This window comes from Berghia stephanieae, chromosome 11 (assembly GCF_034508935.2).
Source record: "Berghia stephanieae isolate SIO BIC M18660-M18661 chromosome 11, UCSD_Bste_1.3, whole genome shotgun sequence".
Taxonomy (NCBI): domain Eukaryota; kingdom Metazoa; phylum Mollusca; class Gastropoda; order Nudibranchia; family Aeolidiidae; genus Berghia; species Berghia stephanieae.
The window spans coordinates 35556486-35580237 of NC_088370.1; the positions used below are offsets into that span (position 1 = coordinate 35556486).

The following is a 23752-nucleotide window of genomic DNA, read 5'->3' on the forward strand; positions in this document are numbered from 1 at the left end:
GTGGAAGTACCACCAATGTTGTGGTAATTCCATGACAAATATAGTACAATGATACAACTGATATGAAGAGGACTAACATATCCCCTCTGCAGAACATGTAACTGTGACCTCACAGTTCAACATATTTTAATTGAATGTACAGAATTAGAACAGATAAGGTCACAACATTATGAAAACAGGGACTTGAAGTCTCTGTTCCAGTCGGTCGATCCGCTTACAATTTTAAAGTATCTGCAGGAATGTGAACTCCTGCAGAAGTTGTAAATAGATATTTTTAAAACAACAAACATGTAGCTATTATGATTTTATAAAGATTTTATTACAACAGTACACGATTGAGCAGCTATGGCCACTCAAGGCCGATAAAAATTGATGAAAGACAGAAACGGGCGCTTAAATGACCTAAATCGTGTCGAATGCGCCGTTAAACACATAAAAACAAAACAAACGAGTCCGGTTTTGCCAGATCATTTGAGAAAGAGATTTCTGAGATTAAAATGGCTCGGTCAAGTGGTATTGTGCAATTTTAAGCCATTAAAAAAACGTATTTATGTTATAAGTGTTGCGTAGTCCTCTTGATGAGGTTCTTCATGATAATAAGATCGTATCGTAATAATGAAATGGCATAATGCTTCCAAATAACCGAAAAAAATCCCCCTCCCCCCCCCAAAAAAAAAAAAAAAAAAAAAAAAAAAAAAAAAAATAAATAAATAAATTTTTTTTAAAATTAAAATTTTTTATTTAATCCTTCAAACTAATACAGAACCATAAAAAAACTCAACACACCCCCAGCCAAAAAAAAAAAAAAAAAAAAAAAGACAGGAAAATAAACAACAAAACAAACGAAGCCACTCTACTACTCCCCGTCACAAAATAAACCCAACCAACAATTTTTTTTTCAAAAATGACGACTAGAAAAAAAAAAAAAAAAACAATATTGAATATTGATATTGAAAAAAAAATAGTATGGACGTTTGGGTTTCCCTTTTTACTTTCGAGTATGGTGAAACGATTTCATGAACAATTAAAAACAAAATTTGGCATGTCGAGATTATAAAAGATTGCGGTCAACTACAGGACCAGCAACGCAATTTGTTGATTGCATGGTATAAAGCCTTACCCAACTAGATTAAGTGTCCATAATATGCCTTCGCTTAACTACCTCTAACCTTCCCACCCCTTTTCTCTGTCCTCTTCACAGTGATGGATCTCCGTGTAACACAACTATATCATCTTCAGATAAATCGTATGGTTTCACGTCCACCAAAATAAACTGGTAAGACCTTTTTTTAATGGTTTTTTTTTAAATAGTTGAGTCCTTGGAGAAGGCTCTTTACTTACATTCTCTCACCATACTCAGGTGTAAAACGAGTACCTGGCCGTTAAGCGCATTTTCTTTGTCTAAAAATTGTAATATCGCCTAACAGGCTTCATGTCTTGTCTTAAATGTTAAATGTTGTTGTTGGACAGGGAACCATTGTAAATCGCTTTGAGCACATTTAGTGGATATTGCGCTATATAAAATCTCAAAGCTCACGTTTTAAATCATATCAGTTGATTAATCACTCTAAAATAGTTTGCTCTCTTACGTTACATAGCAGCATGGTATCATTGCTCGCTTCTGTACCAGCAAGAAGAGACAGTGGGTTGGGTGGCAGCAAACCGAGTTCGGTCGAAAACCTGTTTCACGGCAGCAGCTTCTAATGGTGCTCACACTACTATGTTATGACGATCGACCCAATAAATAGCTCAACGAGTACGTGTTGTACAGGTGGGAAGTCCCCACTGATGAAGAGAGGATGCCGTGAGACATAGTTGTGTGGCCCCGGGATGGCTGAGACGATTCGGGCACGGAGACACTGGGTGGTAGCGAATCGGCTTCGGCTGAGAACCTGCCTAACGGCAAAATGTACCCGATGCGGGAAAGAACCCGAAACCGCAGAGCATCTAGTTGAACGGTGTGTTGTGACGAAGCTTCCGGGCGGGTTTGCGATTGTGCACGAGTGCGGTAAAGAATTTGCTGATTGGGTCGACGTCATAACACAGAAGTGTGAGCACCATTAGAAGCTGTTGCTGCCTTTACTTGAGAACGTTCCGTCAGCCTTGGTCATCCAGACATCCAGTGATTTCATGAGGGCTTCACCAGTATCGAACTTTGAAGAAATTTAGTCGAATTTGCGCTCTTTAATACTCTCCTCACCAACCAAAAGGAAATCGTCACATTCGTTACGATGAAATCAACAATTTTCTCAGTCTAGTTTCTTCTTTATATCACAAAATTTAAAGAACAAGTTTTTGTTATAGCTATAAAAACTTGACACTGTGTTGTAGAGTTCATTTTGCTGAGCAATATTATGTATAGAATGTACGTGTTGCTTTTCTGTTTGAGTAAGAAAAATCTATTTTTGTGTTGGGTTGGCCTGATGGTGCAGGGAAAATTCTGGTAATGGCTGGTAAGGAGGGGGTTATAAGTTATTTTCCTTTCATTTTTTTTTCAGATTGTAAGATATTTAGACAGACATACAGCTTGACAGATAGACACCATAAAAACAGTAGCGAACAAAAAGGTGTATAGGGAATGAGATTAGCGGAAGAGTAGCGTCCCTTGATTGGACGTCACCCATAGTCTGTGACGTCACCGGCAGAAAAGTTATTAGAGAGAGAACGTCATGTTGGTTGTGCGCATGCGTCTCTCGTCCTCGCTTCCGGTGAAAGCGGCTTGAGACACTTCAAAACCAAATTGACGTTTTCTCTGTAAGGTGACCGCTAATCTCATTCCCTATAGCACTGGAGGTGTTATGAAATAATTTCCAAATGATTTTTTTTCTACTTCAGTAATTGCTAATGAATTGTTTGTGCCCTTCCCAGGTATGTCATCCTCTGGATCCACCGACCCTTGGCCCTCTGGGTCGTCCAATTGATTTTGGCTCTGGCCACTTTCCTAAGCACCTGCCTCATTTTGTTTATCACTACCAAGGTAACAAACACACTCAATAGGTTTCAATAGTCTGATGTCACGTCCGCCCAGCAACCAGCAGCTTGGTTCTAAACAAAGAAAATATGTACTTATTTTATTCTTCATGCTGGCTAGAATTTTTTCACATGTCATGTGATCAGAATGTATAAAAGTCAAAACATGATCATATTTATAATCTTTTTTTTTTTCTCCTCTGGATTCACTTTTATGCTCGTCAGAGAAGTATTTCATAAGGGCGTCCGCCATTGTTCCGATAGTTTAGAACCAGTTGCTAAGTTACTATGCGTCATTACGAGGGAAGTGACGTCACGACTGTTGAAGCCTATTTTGACTCCATACCCATAATGCCACTCTGGCTACCGTTCTTCTAATTACCCATAAAAGATTATTAAGAATTAAGAATTTTTGAGATTAAGATTTTCTTTAGAAATGGACCAAGACTATTTGAATTCGTACTACTTTTCAACACTTGTCTTACGGTAATATGTTTTGTTTTATATCACTGTATAGCGCTTAGAGCCTGTGACAACGGGGTAAAGCGCTTTATAAATGCCATGTATTATTATTATTATTATTATTATTATTATTATTATTATTATTATTATTATTATTATTATTATTATTATTATTATTATTATTATTATTATTATTATTATTATCATTGAGGCTATATAATGTAATGACGTCACTTCCCATTGAGACTTTTGCTGCTAGGATTTTCTCAACGCAGACCGTGAGGGGTTTCGAAAAATAAAAAGATAAATGATTGTTTTTGTTTTGTTTTTTTTAAATTTCCCACTGTTTTATTTTTAAATCAAAACATGATTTGATGTATTGAGACCATAAGAATATTTCCTTAGCAAAAATTTCAAGGAGAGATATTAAAAATACCTAGAACTTATACTGTTAGGATAAAAAGCCTGCTTCATTGACTTAATTGGAAATAATATCATATTTAAACGCTAAGTGAGAAATTGTTATCATATAAAATAGAAAAAAAATTGATAAGGCTTCTGGGCATCTCAATCAGAAGTAATTTAAAAGAGAATATCATTAGTTAAAAGTTAGCGATATCAAAAGCTGAATAATACAAACTCTTTAACATCACTAACTTGCAACCCGTTTGAACTCACAGTAATGTCACTGTTGTGACCTGGGTGGTGTAGCAACATAATATATTTTTTAAATAGCAGATGCTCCAAGCAGATGCTCAAGTAGCAGCTATGCTCTGATACTATAGAAATTGCTCAGAGGCTCAAATAAAGGAGAGCGACACGATGTTTACTACAGACACGATGTTTACTCCAGACACGATGTTTACTACGGACACGATGTTTAGTACAGACACGATGTTTTACTACAGAAACGATGTTTACTACAGACACGATGTTTACTACAGACACGATGTTTTACTACAGACACGATGCTTACTACAGACACGATGTTTACTACAGACACGATGTTTTACTACAGACACGATGTTTTACTACAGACACGATATTTACTACAGTCACGATGTTTTACTACAGACACGATGTTTACTACAGACACGATGTTTTACTACAGACACGATGTTTACTACAGACACGATGTTTACTACAGACACGATGTTTTACTACAGACACGATGTTTACTACAGACACGATGTTTTACTACAGACACGATGTTTTACTACAGACACGATGTTTACTACAGACACGATGTTTTACTACAGACACGATGTTTACTACATCATACTCATGTCTGGACTGCTTCTTTATTTAACTAACTTTTATATGACAAGGGACATAAACAATACAAACATTCATATAAAGAATAAAACATGGATTGTCTCCTTTTATAGACATTGCATTATGGATCATCTAGAATGTTACAAAATACGACGCATTCCATCCAGCATGGCTTAAGGCAAAAATGTGCTGTATAGAGGGGAGGGATGAAAATGTTGCGCGTTAAAACAGATTTTTCTTCTAAAAATTTTAAAAATATTTTTTTTAAATGTTGTTCCCTGCAACAAGTCTTTAATAGACAGTATGCGCTTGGCTTAGAAGTTCGCAACATTGCCATCGGGAAGTATAACGGACCAACACACAAAACTATGTGTAACCTTGAACGTTTATAGTCTGGTTATTACAGCTGAGTGAGAATTACTCATAAACGCGGATGGCAAAAAACAATAACAAAGACCTGAGTGACGTCAACTTCATACTATCTATAGAACGTACCTTTGCATCCCAATTGATTCTCCTATTTCCTGTTTTTGATTGAATGAGTCATACAAATGATGTAGACATATGTGACTCATCTTCTCAAAACCGTATTATGTCGGAACGAACCATATTCTTAAAAGCCGAATTAAATGTTAAACTGGTCAAAAATATAAATTGTTGGCATTATCACCCTAAAATATGGTATCCATTCTCCTCAATAAAACATACAAACTCAACACAAGTCTGATATTTCTGGCTATAAATTCAATTTTCAACAACTTAACCAATCCGACTTAATACCGTTTTAAGGCGAAGGGTCACATAATATGATATCACTGTTATTGATGATTATCATTTATTACGCAGCGTGCTGAAGGGATGTAAGTGTAAGTAATGATATTCGAACGGTATGTGGTTTTGTAGACATATTTCCTTTGCAGTGTGTATTTTATTGATGTTTCTTTAGTGTCTGTTGAGTGTATACTCCCTTTTCTATGTGTGATGGTGCCGCCCTTACCCTCTTCCCATCATTCGTGTATAGAATAAAAATGATAACAAGAAATGAAGTGAGTAGGGAAGTGTCAGAAGACAACAGAGAATAAAAAGAAACTTCGCGGCGGCGATGGGGGCTCGAACTCGCGACCCTTATTGGTACGACAACTCCGCCAGCCCCCCATCGCAAACTGCAAAGTTTTTATTCTCTGTTGTCTTCTGGCACTTTCCTACTCATTTCATTTCTTGTTGTTATCAACACAAGTGCCTGCTCCACTCGCTTTTCCGTTTATAGAATGCTACAGTAACTCAGAGAAACGCTATTAATTAGATACTTAACGTATTATGCATGTATTATCAGCTACTCGATTCAGATAATATCTTCAAGGTTAAAGGTTACCTCCATTTTGAATTTAATAATATACGTGAAGCATAGAAATCGAAAATATAGAATGTGGAGTCGCACAGCTCGACAAAAGAGGCTCTCGTATGTGTACCAGTAAGGCACGACGACGATGAAGAGGTCAAAAGAAGTCAAGCGCGTCACTTTTTTTTTTACTTGCGCTTGTAGCAACGTGCAATTAGAATTTTAGGATAATGTCAGTATTTCTCTATTCACCTACTTACCTATCTATCTATGTATGTATCTATCTATCTATCTATCTATCTATCTATCTATCTATCTATCTATCTATCTATCTATCTATCTATCTATCTATCTATCTATCTATCTATCTATCTAGCTTTTGAGTGTATCATTTATTTGCGGCTATGTGGTCTTGTGGTATGACTCTCGCTTTCGGATCGGGAGGTCCTGGGTTCGAGCCGTACTCAGGTGTAAAATGAGTTCCTGGCCATTTACAGCGTTGTCTCTGTCCTAAAAAAAGTTGTAATATCGCCTAACAGGCCAGGAACCCCTTGTAAAGCGCATTGAGCACGTTTAATGGATATTGCGTTATACAAAAGCTCACGTTTTTTAGTTGTTTTTTTTTAATGACATAGCAGGATCCTTTGTCTATGTCTGGATCGGACTTTTATTTAATATAGATAGCAATGTGAAATTGAATGTAAGCTTCAATTTAAAATACGAAAACAGATAAAATGGACGTTTCGCGTTTCCCCTTTATTAAAAAAAACAGGATGAATGGAACACTACAAACGAATGAGATAATGTGGTAGTGGCGTTGTTAAGATCTTAACAATTCGTTAATATCTTACTATAGGTGGTCTCAAACTAAGTACACTGATAGAGTGCTCTTGGAATCTACACCTGTTCCCTATTTGAACTACTTATCTTTTATCTTCCTTTTACTTGGGTGCTTTAATTGTAATTTTAGAACTTTTTACTATCCCATTTCTTCCTTTTTACTTTCGCTGATATGACTTAAATGTGTTACAAGCGCAATGAAATCCTTAAAAACAAAAACAAAGCAATCAATCACCCTGGGGGCAGCGTGGCTCAGCGGTACGGTCTTTGCTTCGTACTCGAAATGTACCGAGTTCGATCACCCGCCGTTGCGATGTGTGGCCTTGAGCAAGTCATCTCGCCCCAAGCTCAATTCGCGGCGCTGCACTGCGGCTGTCGCTTGGGTTATTCCAGTCTTCCCTTGGAATAGACCCTAGAGACAAATTTCCCCTATGGGATGAATAAAGGGAATTTTATTTTATTTAAGAAAAAAATGTATATCCTTTTTCAGGGGTTTGAAAAGTATCGTAAACCCATAAAAAACCCCCCAAACAAGCAATATCCATATCCATATCCTTCTGTATCCCCTACTTTCCTTAAATTGTATTTTGTAGTAAACCTCTACAATTCCCTCTGTTGCAATGACCTCATAAAATTAGATGCTCTTTTCACCAAACAGTATAGATGTAAAGTATTATTATTATTATTATTATTATTATTATTATTATTATTATTATTATTATATTATATTAAATATTATTATTATATTATTATTATTATTATTATTATTATTATTTATTATTATTATTATTATTATTATTATTATTATTAATGTTACTTAATTTATGTTCTTGTTCGTTGTTGTCATTGTTGTTGTTGTTGTTGTTGTTGTTGTTATTATTGTTATCCTCCTCCACCTCCCTCTCCTTCAAGGGAAACATAGTGTCTCGCTATCCATCATCATCATCATCATCATCATCATCATCATCATCATCATCATCATCATCATCATCTTATCTATTATTATTTATTATTTTTATCTGTCTTATTTTATTATTATTATTTTTTTGTTGTTGTTGTTGTTCTTTATTGTTTTTATTATTATTGTTGTTGTTGTTGTTGTTGTTATTATTGTTATTTATATTAATATGTTTATTATTATATTATTATTATTATATTATTATTATTATATATTATTATTTATTATTAATATTATTATTTTATTTTATTATTATTATTATTATTTTATTTTATTATTTATTATTATATTATTATTATTATTATTATTAGTTATTATGTAGTGTATTATATTAGTATGTATATTATTAGTTTATGTAGTAGTAGTAATAGTATATGTAATAGTAGTAGTGGTATATAGTAGTAGTAGTGTAGTATATTGTAGTAGTATATTATAGTAGTGTTAGTAGTATAGTAGTAGTAGTAGTATAGTTAGTAGTAGTAGTTAGTAGTAGTAGTATAGTAGTAGTAGTAGTAGTATAGTGTGAGTAGTAGTAGTAGTAGTAGTATATGTGATAGTAGTAGTAGTATGTATAAGTAGAGTAGATAGTAGTAGTAGTAGTAGTAGTAGTAGTAGTAGTAGTAGTATAGTAGTCAGTAGTAGTAGTAGTAGTAGTGTAGTATAGTAGTAGTAGTAGTAGTAGTAGTAGAGTAGTAGTAGTAGTAGTGTAGATAGTAGTAGTAGTAGTAGTAGTAGTAGTAGTAGTAGTAGTGGTAGTAGTAGTAGTAGTAGTAGTAGTAGTAACACGCCTTGCAGGCCGACACGTTTCAAATTGCTCTGTGTTTTCTATTTATTTTAGCGTTTATTCACAGTTTTAAATTCCGGATTTTTATACCAATCGAATTGTGACGTTTTAGTCTTCTGAGTGATATAATTATTTCTTATTTTTATCAAAGGACTCGTGTATCATTCGTGAATTTTATGCTAAATTTTAATAATTTCAAGTGTTTTATTTTATGAACAAAGTTGTTTATTTATTTTACTACAAGTGTTCACTGTGCTCTAACATCGATGCCCAGTATTATGAATCTAGAAAATGAAATACACGTCACCATACAGTCCACCGCGATGACAAGTCTTACGAAAAGCAACGAGTGTCTTGAATACATTTTACACCATGAAAGTGATAATTATTGTTATGATTATGAAAGCGAATACAAACACCGTGTTGAAACAAGTGAACCGAAACATCGATTGAGTCGAGGAGGGATACGAAAACAAAGGGCCATCCCAACACAGTGTGGCCATCGGCCCACCCTAAAAATAAAACACCACGGCCACCTACCACACAGACAATTATACCACTTATGAGTGAAAAGAAATCACTTCCAATTTTAAAAGTGGCGACAATAAACGCCCAGTCTTGCCGCAATAAAACATTAGACATTAAACATATGATTGAGGAGAGATCTATTGACATTCTAATAATAATTGAAACATGGTTAAAGGAGAATGGGGATGAAGCAATTGTGTCGGATTTAACACCGCTCACACATACAACTCAGTCATTTCCGAGAAAAGGAAGGAGAGGGGGAGGAATTGCAGTGGTCTATAGGTCAAATTTGACCATTAGATTTAATCATGATGTCAACAATTTTTCGGCATTCGAATCGGTAGGAATGGTCATTGATTTTAAACATGACTCAGTCAAGCTTCATTCAATATATAGGCCACCACCCAGTGCAAAAAATAGATTAAAAACATCACTATTTATTGATGAATTCGAGGACTTCCTTCTTCGCCTTGACATGAAGTCAAAGAAAAATATTATTGTTGGAGATTTCAACTTACACTTTGATCGAGACACACCGGATATAAGAAATATAAATAAACTACTTTCGTCTCATCACATGACACAGCATGTCAATGAAAATACACATCGGTGTGGACACATTATTGACTGGGTATTGACCAGCGTTGACATGCAACTAGCGATACCTATCAATGTAGATGATCTTTGCATTTCAGACCATCATTTAATATCTTTTGGCATCAGAGGGGGGACAGTACACGACACAAAAACAAAAAAAAAATAGTTGTTTCGAGAGATTTGAAGAAAATTGACATAGAACTATTTAAAGCGGACCTCTCTCACTCTCTAACTACACATTGTGAGAAAGAAGTGACTGGTGACAATTTTGATAAAGCAGTTATTAGTGTTATGGATAAGCACGCACTCTCACAACAAGATCTGTGAACATCAGAAAAGAATCACCATGGTACAATTTGGAGGTAAAACGTTTAAAGAAAGAGAAAAGAAAAGCGGAGAAGAAATGGAAAAAATCTGGCCTGACAATTGATAAGGAAACATACATATCATTCAAACATAGACTCAAAGAGGCGACAATTAAGGCAAAGCGTATCTACTATCTTGATAAAGTTGATAACATAAAAAGTCCGAAGGAGTTTTATAAAATCTCAAATAAGCTTCTAGGCAAAGAGATCAAAACAAGCCTGCCACACCACACTGACGACAAGCAACTCGCGGACTGCTTTGTAGAGTATTTCATGAATAAAATAACAACGATACGGAGTGAACTTGACTCAGACGAAACAGAAGCAGAATATACCTCTTTTTATGGTGAACCCTTAACATCTTTCAATGAAATTAAAATAAATGACACAGAGGAAAACCATTATCTCTAGTCCTAGCAAATCATGTAGGCTCGACCCTTTACCAACATCCCTTTTGAAGGAGTGTATTGATGAACTTGCACCTTACATCACTGAATTGATTAATCAATCATTAAGGGAGGGAGTTGTTCCAGAAAGCTTCAAGAAAGCATTGGTGAAGCCATTGTTGAAGAAAGCGGGACTTGACAGTGATAATTTTAAAAACTTTAGGCCTGTATCAAATCTACCATTCATTTCCAAAATTCTAGAAAAGATTGTACTAAAACAACTTTCTTGTCACGTGAAACATAATAACCTCGATGAGTGCTTTCAATCGGCCTATCGGCAAAATCATAGCACAGAAACAGCATTGATGAGAATCACAAATGACTTGCTGCAAATTATTGATCAAGGAAAAACCACCATCCTTAGTCTTCTCGATCTTTCGGCGGCCTTGAACTGACCTCATCACAAAATTTCTCGATACGCACTGCCATAACTCAATCTTCTTCGAAGGGATAACAAGCGTTACTTCGGTACCATATCGAGGCCACCTGTCTTTCTAAATCTAGACAACATTCTGTAATATGTACGCATACAATATTCTTTCATCCAATAAAAGTAACTCAATCATCTTTGATATTGTTGGGACAGATAAGCTTTGTAGTCAATCAACAGATATTATGTGAAATCAATAAATAAAATACATCACAACATCAGCAAAAAATCTCGGCATCACCCTGGAGAGTGATCTGTCTATGAACAAACATATTAACAATGTGAGAACAAGTGCTATCTGCATTCTAAGAAATATCAGAACAATCAGACCATTTATTAATAGGGAAACTTGCAACAAATTGGTAACATCTTTGATATTCCCGAAAATGGACTACTGCAATGCACTGTTTGTTGGTCTAACAAAGGACAAAATAAACAAACTCCAGAAAATACAGAACATGGCAGCCCGCGTTGTACTACAGAAAGACAGAAAAACTGCAGCTCCCGAATTACTACAGCAGCTGCATTGGCTGCCAGTGGACCAGCGGATTAAATATAAATCTTCAACTATCGTTTTCAAATGCCTGGAGGGCTCGTCACCAGCATATCTCTCAAACCTCGTTGAACGGTATAACCCACAGCGATCGCTTCGATCAACGAACGACCTCAAATTGAAAACACCCCGCTGTCGAGTGAAGGCTGGTGAACGCGCCTTTCAGCATTCTGGTCCAAGGTTGTGGAATTTACTACCACTAGAGATACGTTCTTCGTCTTCACTAGAGGAATTCAAGCGTCGATTGAAGACATTCTTATTCCGACAGGCTTTCTTTTGATTATGTGTATAATTAGCGTTGTTCGTGTACTGTGTTAGGGCTTCATTATTAAGTTAATCTTTGTTATGCGCCCAGAGCCCTCCTGATGAAGAGATGTTTGGCGCACTATAAATCTATACCATTATTATTATTATTATTAGTAGCAGTAGCAGCAGCAGCAGCAGCAGCAGCAACAGCAGCAGTAGTAGTAGTAGTAGTAGTTGTGATAGTAGGGGTGGTAGTAGTATTAGCAGTCACTTTAAAGAGCGTACAGTTATTACAATATTAACATTAATGTGCATACACAAACTTTAATCATATTTCTATTCTCTCATTTCCCCAGGGTAACGGAGTCCATATCGTTACCAGCAAGTTCTTTGTCTTGGAGGTGTTTGTTCTGTCCCCTATTGGCCACAGTAAGCACCAATTACCTACGTGGATGTGTACTACTCTCCTCTATTTCTATTTATTATTATTGGAGATAAAGAAAATAATGTTGCTCTACTTGAGAAGGTCCTGGGTTCGAGCCTCGCTCGGCGCATAGTGGTTTGAAAGATACCTTGGGAAATAGGTCATCTTCACTCGGATACATTCTCTCTCCCCCCTATCACTAGTTAGGCTGGTACAGGCTATGAGGTTATTCTGGCGCGTTTAATACAGAGTATGGCGTACTTTGTCTGGAAAAAAAATTGTAATGTCGCCAAGCAGGCGCCATGTCTAGTTCTACATGTTACATATTGCTGTTGGTCAGGGACCCTTTGTAAAGCACTTTGAGCACGTTGAGTGGATATTGCGCTCTATAAATGCACAAGTTTTAAAAGGTTATTATCGTGACCTCTGACGTAATAATTTATTTGTGCCACAAGGAAGTTCTTGATGTTAAAGAATTTTGATAACTAAAGAATTGACCTAATTGAACAATGATTCAGGTCCTGAAATTTTGAAAATTAAAGTTTTCATTGAGGAGAATAAATGAAGTATCTGAATAAGAGTAAAATGTCCAAAACTTTTCCCAGAATGCTTTAGGTACTTTTAGATATGTAAGGACTGAGAATTATTATTGTTATTATTTTATTATTATTATTATTATTATTATTATTATTATTATTATTATTATTATTATTATTATTATTATTATTATTATTGTTTGTTGTTGTTGTTGTTGTTGTTGTGTGTTGTTGTTGTTGTGTTGTTGTTGTTGTTGTTGTTGTTGTTGTTTAATATAGTGCCAGTATTCACAAATAGTGCTCAGAGGCGCTTTAAAATAGTTTTTGGTATTGCCCAAGAGCACTCATTGGCCTACATAATCACCGCAACAGTTATACTTACATTATGTTGTTCAAATTTCTCATTGAATAGCGGTCAGTAGAATGAAAGAGATTGGTTTTTCAATGTCGTTTGAAGACTGACAGACTTTCACATTGCCGGGTTTTTGTTTGGTGGTGAAGAATTACATATGGTTGGAGCTATAAATAGCAATGTGAAATTGAATGTAAGCTTCAATTTAATTACGAAAACAGATAAAATGGACTTAACCCCTTTGTCAACAAAAGAGGATGAATGAAACACAATTATCTCATTCGTCTGTAGTGTTTCATTCATCCTGTTTTGTTGATAAACGGGAAACCCGAAACGTCTATTTTATCTGTTTTCGTATATTAAATTGAAGCTTACATTCAATTTCACATTGTTATTTATTTCTTCGAGCTTCAGGAAGCAACATTTACATTATGGTTGGAGCTGAAAATGCAAAACCACGCTCAGCAAATTTTGTTCTTGGGATGATTTCTCCATTAGCGATGAACTGGCAGATTGCAGAGATCGAGATGGTTTATATTCCCTGACAAGGTATTCAAGGTATTCAGGTGATGTATGGTGAAAGCAATTAAAAACGTGAGCAATATCCATTTAATGTGTTCAAAGCGCATTACAAGGGCCCCTAACCAACAACAACATGTAACACATAGAACGAGACATGACGCCTGTGAGGCGATATTACAATTTTTTTCAGACAGAGACAACGCTGTTTAACGGCCAGGTACTCATTTTACACCTGAGTATGGTGAGAGTATGTAAGTAAAGAGCCTTTTCCCAGGACTCAACTATGCACTGAGCTAGGCTCAAACCCAGGACCTTTCGATTCGAAAGCAAGTGTCATACCACTAGACCACATAGCAGCACAATTAGATGCAAGATATAATTCATTTTCACATTGATAACAATATTTGATATTCTTACATATTGCGTCCGATTTCAGGTATGCTGGCCTCCCCTGTTGCAACATGTGTTTGTTCCACAGTTCCTAAATTGTTGGTTGGCACTTCTTTCACTCAAGAGAGTCCTGGTAATAATTTAGCTTAATTTTTTATGTTTTTTATAAAGAAAGTTTTAAAAATTATTATTTTATTTTTACTAATTTGTTCTCTTTGCTAGATAAACATTGAGTTTGGAAAGTATATTGCTTTTGGAATGTCAGTTATTTATTTAGCTGTTGAAAGGGTAAGTATTTTACTTGATTGTTAATGAGGGCTGTCAATGTAGATCTTTTCTCATTTTGATCTGTCTGTATGGAACACCATTTCGCAGAGCATCCGAGAATCCGAATCATTGTCTGCTTTCAAGAAATCCTTGAAAACATTTCTTTTTTGATGTCATGTACTTTAAATATTGTTTTGTGATTATGTAATTTAAAGCACCAAGAGCTTTGAGGATACTATGCACTCTATAAGTGTCTAATATAACTATTATTATCATTATTATTATTATTATTATTATTATTATTATTATTATTATTATTATTATTATTATTATTATTATTATTATTATTATTATTATTATTATTATTATTTTTTATCATCATCATCATCATCATTATTATTATTATTATTATTATTATTATTATTATTATTATTATTATTATTATTATTATTAATATTATTTATTATTATTATTATTATTATTATTATTATTGTTATTATTATTATTATTATTACTATTGTTATTATTATTTTAGAGGGTTATGGGTTGTTAGAATTTGTTCATTCTTACTGTCTTACCTTTCCTCTAATGTGTTTTGTCCCTTCTATATGACTTACCGACTTTGTTATTGATTGAGGTCATTTTGTTTTACCTTCACAGGGGCTTGGGAGTTTTTTTTCAAGACTTTCTGTATCTACAAACTTATATTTTGCTGCAACTAAATTTTTAATTTTTAGAGTGGCCCGTGCCGTAGACTAGAAAATTGCTGACAGGGAATTTGATTTATTTAACTCAATATCCCAGCATTTTAAATTTTTTTAAAGACTAATCTGAAAATGAAAATTATTATTTGTGTTACATTTTCTTCAAAATTTGCCTGGACTGGTCGATAGAAATTAAATAATGATTTGTACTTATTGAAGCAATAGTCAGAATATCTGTCTAAACTGCTACACTGCCTTTTGATTGTGACCATGGGAGTGTGGTATCTGAAGGAATATAATTATCACAGAGTACCCTGGGAATTATTTGAAAAAATGAAATAAAATAAAAATTATTCATCCCCAAGGGGAAATTTGTCTTTAGGGTCTACACACTTTATAGTCACCTGGAAGAACTACAAAAGACATCTAACTTCTACGTCATGGCACAAGACTGAAGGGCTAGAGCTCAGGTGGTCGCTGGTTTGGATAAGTAAGTAAGTAAGTCTTTAGGGTCTATTCCAAAGGAAGACTGGAATATTCCAGACGTCAGCCACAGTGCAGTGCTGCAAAGTGAGCTGGGGAGAGATGACTTGCTCAAGGCCATAAAGGAGGTGGTTAGTCGGACTCAGTACCTTTTGGGTACGAAGCAAAGACCGTACTGCTGAGCCCCGATGCCCTCTTGTCCACACAAATAAACTCACAAATATTGTGTTTTTCTTCAATGTTGCAGTTGCAACAGTATGGATTGGATCTGATTGTTAAGCAAACCTAATTTAGTTTATAGATGGAAGAAAATCTGATTGTATTCTAACAGTTTATTTACAAGGGTTTCGTATAAATGTTATAAATAAACAAAAACATTTTTTTCTGCAATGTTCATTTGATAATTCTAGATTTTATTTATTATTTACCCACCAGAATGATTTCCACATAGCACGTCAAAGGTTTCAAACGATGTCAGTGACCTTGTCACAACAAACATGGTTTCTCATTGCTACACTTGGCTGCCTAATATTTACCACGTACGTGTTTTTTCTATAATTTTATGTAATAAATAATAAAATAATTGAGATTTTATACAGCGCAATATCCACTAAACGTGCTCAAAGCGCTTTACAACGGGACATAACGCCTCTCAGGCGATATTACAATTTTTCGGACAAAGACAACACTGTTAATGGCCAGGTACTCATTTTACACCCGAGTACGGTGAGAGAATGTGAGTAAAGAGCCTTTTCCAAGGACTCAACTATGCACCGAGCGCGAGGCTCGAACCCATGACCTTCCGATCTGAAAGCGAGTGTCATACCACTAGACCACATAGCTGCACTAATGAATATGAAAATGGCTGTGCAGTCTCTATGGATGCATGCCGTGGATGTGTGCGTCACTTCGAATTTGCCAGTCTGTTTCATTCTCTATTGTCTTCTGGCACTTTTCTATTCACTTCATATATTGTTGTTACCAACATAAGTGCCTGCTCCACTCACTTTTCTGAATTAAAAATTCACCCCATACACCGGAGCATACTCAATGTCTCAATCGTTTCTATGTTATATGTTTGTGTTGAGAATATTGGCTATTAAGCTTAACTGCTGGTCAAAATTATTCGCGATGGTGGTGTACGAACGAATCGGCGGTCTCAAGAAGTGGGTGAGAGAGGGATCTAGTAATGACTTTGAGTTTGAAACGAATATTTTTGTGTTCGTTGATAGCTCACACGGTAGAGCCACGCTCTCACCTGCCAGGCGGAGTTGTCGTACCAATAAGGTCGCAGGTTCAAACCCCACCACCGCCGCAAAAAATTTTCATTCTCTATTGTCTTCTGGCACTTTTCTATTCACTTCATATATTGTTATTATCCAGTTAGTAATCTGCCTCCATAAATCTCTGTCTAGTGCAAGTATTCTTAGCTTTTGAATGTCATCATGTGTGTTAAGGTGCTGAGGCAGTTGGATGTTTCCTTGTGTTGTTGAAACCAGTTCTTTGGTTGTTTATGTAATGAATAAATGGAAATAAACCAATAAGATCAATGAAACAAAAACAATTTGGAGATGATATCATTTTTCCCTTTGTTGCATTAACAAATTCTCAAATGTCCAAAGAATTGCTTTGTTTAATTATTACATGATAAAAAATGAAAACAGACGAATATTCTCAATGGTATTTTCTCCAGATATTCAATTATGTAGCCTAAACTCATGGTGAATCGGAAACTAATGTGGGAACTCGTTATACCTTCAAAGAACTTTTTAACTCATTCAAACTTGCACCAAATCATCTTACTGCTATGTACTGTTACATTTTTTGTTTTAAATATATAATGATGTGTAAAGATTTGAGTGTTTTTCTCTTAGTGTGGACCTGCGCTTGTGTCTGGATGAGATCTCAAAATGAGTATACTGATAGTGTGCTCTTGGAATCTTTACCTATTTGAACCATTCCCCTTTGTCTTACTTTATCTCTTGTGCTTTCAATAGGATTCAATAGTCTGATGTCACGTCCACCCAGCAACCAGCAGCTTGGTTCTAAACAAAGAAAATTGGTGCTTTTTATTCTTCATGCTGGCTAGACCTTTATCACATGTCATGTGATCAGAATGTATAAAAGTCAAAACATGACCAGATTTATAATGTTTTTTCTCCTCTGGATACACTTTTATGCTCGGAGGAGAAGTATTTCACAAGGGCGTCCACCATTGTTCCGATAGTTTAGAACCAGTAACTAGGTTACTATGCGTCATTACGAGGGAAATGACGTCACGACTATTGAACCCTATTTAAATCCTTGGAAAAGGCTCATTACTCCACATTCACTCATGGCTCTAAGGTGTCATATCAGTCAGTACCTGGCCGGTTACATCTTTCACTCTATTAATGATAATAATGACTGTTGAACCGATTGTAAATAATGTATGATGCCATCTATTCCAGAATCTGTGGAATCCAACACATCCAGAGAGGGAGCCATGAGAAACACCTGAATATGTTTGAAGCCGTTTATTTTGTCATCGTGACCTTGTCCACTGTGGGTTACGGTGACATCTCCCCCGACATCTGGCTGGGTCAACTGTTCATGCTTCTCATGATTTGTATTGCCTTTGCTTTCATTCCTAGGCGGGTGAGTCTTCTTGGAATAATGGGTAATCATTTCACTTGGTGGAGTTCCTGACCTCCCATAGTGGGCAGGGAGGTACTTACTGTATCTTCTATTCTCCTACTGGGTGGAGTTTCCTTACCTCCCATAGTGGGCTGGGAGGTACTTACTGTATCTTCTATTCTCCTACTGGGTGGGGTTCCTGACCTCCCATAGTGGGCAGGGAGGTACTTACTGTATCTTCTATTCACCTACTGGGTGGGGTTCCTGACCTCCCATAGTGGGCAGGGAGGTACTTACTGTATCTTCTATTCTCCTACTGGGTAGGGTTCATGACCTCCCATAGTTGGCAGGGAGGTACTTACTGTATCTTCTATTCTCCTACTGGGTGGGGTTCCTGACCTCCCATAGTGGGCAGGGAGGTACTTACTGTATCTTCTATTCTCCTACTGGGTGGGGTTCCTGACCACCCATAGTGGGCAGGGAGTCAGGGAGTTACATACTGTCTTCTATCCCTCCTGGGTGGGGTTTCTGACCTCCCATAATGGGCAGGGAGGTACATACTGTGTCTTCTATCCCCCTATATCTGTTTTCCAACATGCTTTCTGTCTTTGTCTTGGAATGAGATTACTTGGTTTTGTCCAGGCCCTTGCCGGACAACCGAGCTGGGAGAGAAACAGTCAAATGTTTAGTTAGAGTTTTGGGAGATGCTTTTTTTTCCCTTGTAAATCATCTCTCTGTTATGCACTGTATTGTGTTGTTTACATATTATATATGATTTGTAAACATTTGAGTGTATCTCTCTAAGTGGGACCTGTGCTTGTGTTTGGATGAGACTTTTAGGTGATCTCATACTAAGTACTTTGATAATGTGCTCTTGGAGTCTACATCTATTTCCTACTTGAAAAAATTCCCCTTTGTCTTATCTTTTCTTGAGTGCTTTAATTGTAATTCTAGAATTTACTATCTCATTTTCTTCCTTTTCACTGGCGCTGAGATGACCTTAATGTGTTGCAAGCGGTAAAACCCTTAAAAACATAAACAAGTAGTCATTTAAAGGAATCGATATTAATGACTTAAATAGATTTCATTTCCCTTACAATATTGATGACAGAACATAGGAATAAATTGTTCTGTCGATATTGAATAGAATTTGTACTGATGATAAATCTTTATAAGCCTAACTTGGAAACTTTCACATGTTATCCTCAAAAAATATAGATAGTATGCGCTTGGCTTAGAAACTCAAAACATTGCCATCCGTAAGTATAACGGACCAGCACACAAAACTTTGTGTAACCTTGAATGTTTATAGTCTGGTTAATACCGTTTAGAGAGAAATACTGTAACTCCATTAGAAATCAGACTGATGTATTTGTAGTTAAAATGTCGCTACACAAACTTTCTTAACTCTCATTGTACGGTATAGTTTTGAAATTATCCTTATTTTTCTTATTGCTTATCGTACTATTAGATTTTTTTATTACAAATTGTGAAATTCAATCTATTGTGAACAAGGCTTCAAAATGAATGATAAAGTATGTCATATGTCTCTCTTTCTTTATTAGTTGGAGGAAATAGCTTCTACCTGGTCACAAAGAAAGAAGATGGGAGGAGACTACGGGAAACGCGCCTCCTCTCAAGGCAAGCATGTTGTTGTCATCAGTACAGAGTTTACTGTTGAATCTGTCATGAACTTTCTCAGTGAATTCTACGAGCATCCAAGATTGGAGGTGAATAATAAACAAATTTTAGAAGATTACTGGGTAATGTAAATGTTGCTGCTCGAAGCTCAAAGAGATTAATAACGATGTGAAATTGAATGTAAGCTTCAATATTTTAATATAGGAAAACAGATAAAATGGATGTTTCGGGTTTCCTCTTTATCAACAAAACAGGATGAATGAAACACGACAGACGTCTGTAGTGTTTCATTCATCCTGTTTTGTTGATAAAGGGGAAACCTAAAACGTCCATTTTATCTGTTTTTGTATATCAAATTGAAGCTTACATTCAATTTCACATTATTATTTATAACACATTTTTGATGAAAGTTCTGAGAGCAAAGTTGTGAAATTATTATTGTCTTTTTTCTGCCACATCTCATTTTGTACTAACATTCATTCTCTCGTAAATTAGATGTGTCAACTTTGTAGGTTAAATTTTAACAATTGGGCTACTTTATAGGCTTGAAGACGCTCTGTGAATAACAAACGTTTGCAACATTATATCAAACATATAAAGTAACGGACAAGCCTTCAATAATTTCAGTCTAATAGATAACAGTTTGTAGTAAAAAAAAAGAAATGAATAAAAGATAACGTTTACCTTGATGTCAGTATAAAGTGAATGAAATATCTCTACATTGAATGAACTGTAAGGTCTATTGTGGGTGAGATCAATAACAATATCACAGTTGAATTCTAGATTTCCTTGTGGTCTGCATCGTCTTACTGTCAAAATATTTTATTTTATATTCTTATATATGTCAAAATATTTTATTTGATATTCTTATCTATATCAAATATTTTATTTAATATGCTTATTTATGTCAAAATAGTTTATTTGATACTCTTATCTATATCAAATATTTTATTTAATATGCTTATTTATGCCAAAATAGTTTATTTGATATTATTATCTATATCAAATATTTTATTTAATATTCTTATCTCTGTCAAAATATTTTATGTAATATTTTTATCTATGTGTGTTTGTTCCCATCTAAATCGTGATGTGGACATATAAATTCTTTATCTACATTCCACCTAAAGGAATTCATCACTGTTTTCTTTTAAAATTTCACTTCAGCATTACACTGTCGTTCTCGTGAGCTCTGAGGAATTAGATGACAATATGCAGTTCATCCTGAAGGACCCCAAATGGGCGAACAGAGTCATCTATATACGTGGATCTGCTCTTAATGACATCGACTTGAAAAGATGCAGGTAGTGTTTTAACTCTCTCCTTAACTCTCTCTCCTACTGATTCTACGAATTTTCTCGAAATGTCTTATTTACCCAAGTAAGTATCTGTTTTCCAACATGCTTTCTGTCTTTGTCTTGGAATGAGATTACTTGGTTTTGTCCTGGCCGTGGCCGGAGTCCTGTCTGGGAGGGAAACAGTCAAATCTATAGTTATTGTTTTGGGAGATGATATTTTTTTCCTTGTAAATCATCTCTCTGTTATGTATTATTATATTTGTTTTTTTGAATTTATAATGTAAGCATTTGAGTGTATTCCTCTTTGTTGGATTTTGTGCTTGTGTCCGGATGAGACTTATAGATGATCTCAAACTAAGTACACTGATGGTATGCTCTTAGAATCTACATCTGATCCATATTTGTTCCCAGTTCCCTTTTGTCTTACTTTCTCTTGGGTGCTTTAATTGTAATTCTAGAACTTTTCACTATCCCATTTTCTTCCTTTTTACTGGCGCTGATATGACCTAAATGTGTTGCAAGCGCCTTAAAACCCTTAAAAACAAACAAGAAATGAAGTGAGTAGAAAGTGCCAGAAGACAACAGAGAATAAAAACTTTGCGGCAGCGGTGGGGGCTCGAACCCACAACCTAACTGGTACGACAACTCCGCCTGACTGGCGAGATCGTGACTCTACTGTATTTGCTATCCACGACTCCAAAAAAAGTCGCTTCAAAGCTTAGTCTCTTGTTTGGTTTAACATATTTTTTGGGATAACTGTGCGATAAAACAGGTCATTGTTATCTTAAGATTAGTGCTCAATTCATAAATCCTAACCATTTCATGACAATCAACTCTATAGGTGATAGATAGCTAGAAAATACTAATGAAAGCGTGGAAATGGAGAGGTTTCGTATGGGAACAATACAGACAATGGACATTTCGGGTACAAACCCTTCGTCAGCACAACTCCAGGGGGTATACTCCAACCACCATTGAGTACAGACGATACATTTTATTTTATTTGTTGTCCAAGTTAATTTGTGTATTGTTGTGCTGACAAAGGGTTCATACCCGAAACGTCCATTGTCTCTATTATTCCCATACGAAGCCTCTCCATTTTCACTCTTTCGGTAGAATTTTCATGACCACCGGCTTCAGGCAGACCCTACTGTTTTTTACTTCTAGGTGACAGCTTGGTGAATAAAGCTTACTTTTCTTCTTTTCTTCTAGGATTCACACTGCTGAAGCCTGTTTTTTCCTCGTCAAGAAAAACTCAAGTGATCCTGAAAAAAGTGTAAGATATACCTTTGTAGAAAGTTTGTGCAGCTATGTGGTCTAGTGGTATCACACTCGCTTTCAGATCGGAAGGTCCTTGGTTCAAGCCTCACTCGGCGCATAGTTGAGTCCTTGGAGAAGGCACTTTACTCACCTTCTCTCACTGTACTCAGGTATAAAATGAGAACCTGGCCGTTAACAGCATTGTATCTGTCAGAACAAGAAAATTGTAATATCGCCTAACAGGCATCATGTCCCATCCTACATGTTAAATTTGCTGATGACCAGAGACACCTTGTAAAGCACCTTGAGCATGTTTAGTGGATATTGCGCTATATAAAAGCTGATTTTGTCTTTAATAGAAAGTTTTCATGTCGACCATTTAACGACCTGGTACTCATTTTACACCTGAGTAGAGTGAGAGAATATAAGTAAAAAACTTTTCCCAAGAACTCAACTATGGGTTGCTCAGAACAAGACTTGAACCTGGGACCTTCCAGTTGAGTGTCTGTCGTACCACAAGACCACATAGCCGCAGAAGGAAGGTGGTGGGGGGGGGGGGGGGGGGAGTGAGGGGGTCAACATTTGCATTCCTTTGTAAAAAATATAGATTTATAAGAAATAATATGCTCCAGATTAGAAAAATGTTCATTCATTTGATTTTGACCCCAATTATAAATAAAAAGGTAGTGTGATGCCTGGTTCTCTATCTGAAGTTACTGCATTAATGAAATAATAACAATATTTCCTGAGATACGGCATAGATATCGTGCTTATGAAAGTGGAGAGAAAAGGATGTCTCTTTATGTTTTCAGGACCATCACACTGTGCTTCGATCATGGGCTGTGAAGGACTACGCTCCAGGCTGTGCTCAGTATATCCAGTTGTACAAGGCTGCCAACAAGATTCATGTCAAATTTGCAGGTAAAACGAATAAATTTGAGCTTTTATATAGCGCAATATCCACTAAATGTGCTCAAAGCGCTTTACAAGGGGTTCCTGGTCAACAGCAACGTTGAACATGTAGGACGGGAGATGATGCCTGTTAGGCGATATTACAATTTTTCGGACAAAGACAACGCTGTTAACGGCCAGGTACTCATTTTACACCTGAGTATGGTGAGAGAATGTGAGTAAAGAGCCTTTTCCAAGGACTCAACTGTGCGCCGAGCGCGAGGCTCGAACCCGGGACCTTCCGATCCGAAAGCAAGTGTCATACCACTAGACCACATAGCCGCACAGGTAAAATAGAGACTTCTTAAAAAGTTTTCCCACTAGTATGATGTCATGTTCATTCAAATATTAAAAGTATTGGGTGGGGTTCCTCGACCTCCCATAGTGGGCAGGGAGGCACTTACTGTGTCTTCTATCTCCTTATATCTGTTTTCCAACATGCTTTCTGTCTTTGTCTTGGAATGAGATTACTTGATTTTATCCTGACCCTGACCGGATACCGTGGCTGGGAGGGA

At 36.0% G+C, this 23752-nt stretch overlaps 2 protein-coding genes across 2 annotated transcripts in view; both read left to right on the forward strand.

Annotated features, from left to right (window-relative positions):
- The window catches only part of LOC144956649 (potassium channel subfamily T member 1-like), a 31728-nt gene extending 19532 nt beyond the window's left edge, over positions 1-12196 (forward strand). The window contains exons 4-7 of the mRNA XM_078887296.1: positions 1202-1276; positions 2869-2977; positions 5554-5573; positions 12150-12196. Of these exons, the coding sequence (XP_078743422.1) occupies positions 1202-1276; positions 2869-2977; positions 5554-5571 (202 nt within the window). The 3' untranslated portion in view covers positions 5572-5573; positions 12150-12196. The remainder of the gene's footprint in view (positions 1-1201; positions 1277-2868; positions 2978-5553; positions 5574-12149) is intronic.
- A 17-nt stretch (positions 12197-12213) lies between these two features.
- The window catches only part of LOC144956646 (potassium channel subfamily T member 2-like), a 32894-nt gene continuing 21355 nt past the window's right edge, over positions 12214-23752 (forward strand). Inside the window, exons 1-8 of the mRNA XM_078887290.1 lie at positions 12214-12222; positions 14064-14150; positions 15907-16010; positions 17922-18108; positions 19653-19817; positions 20896-21032; positions 22239-22302; positions 23099-23207. Coding sequence (XP_078743416.1) covers positions 15943-16010; positions 17922-18108; positions 19653-19817; positions 20896-21032; positions 22239-22302; positions 23099-23207 — 730 coding nt within the window. The 5' untranslated portion in view covers positions 12214-12222; positions 14064-14150; positions 15907-15942. The remainder of the gene's footprint in view (positions 12223-14063; positions 14151-15906; positions 16011-17921; positions 18109-19652; positions 19818-20895; positions 21033-22238; positions 22303-23098; positions 23208-23752) is intronic.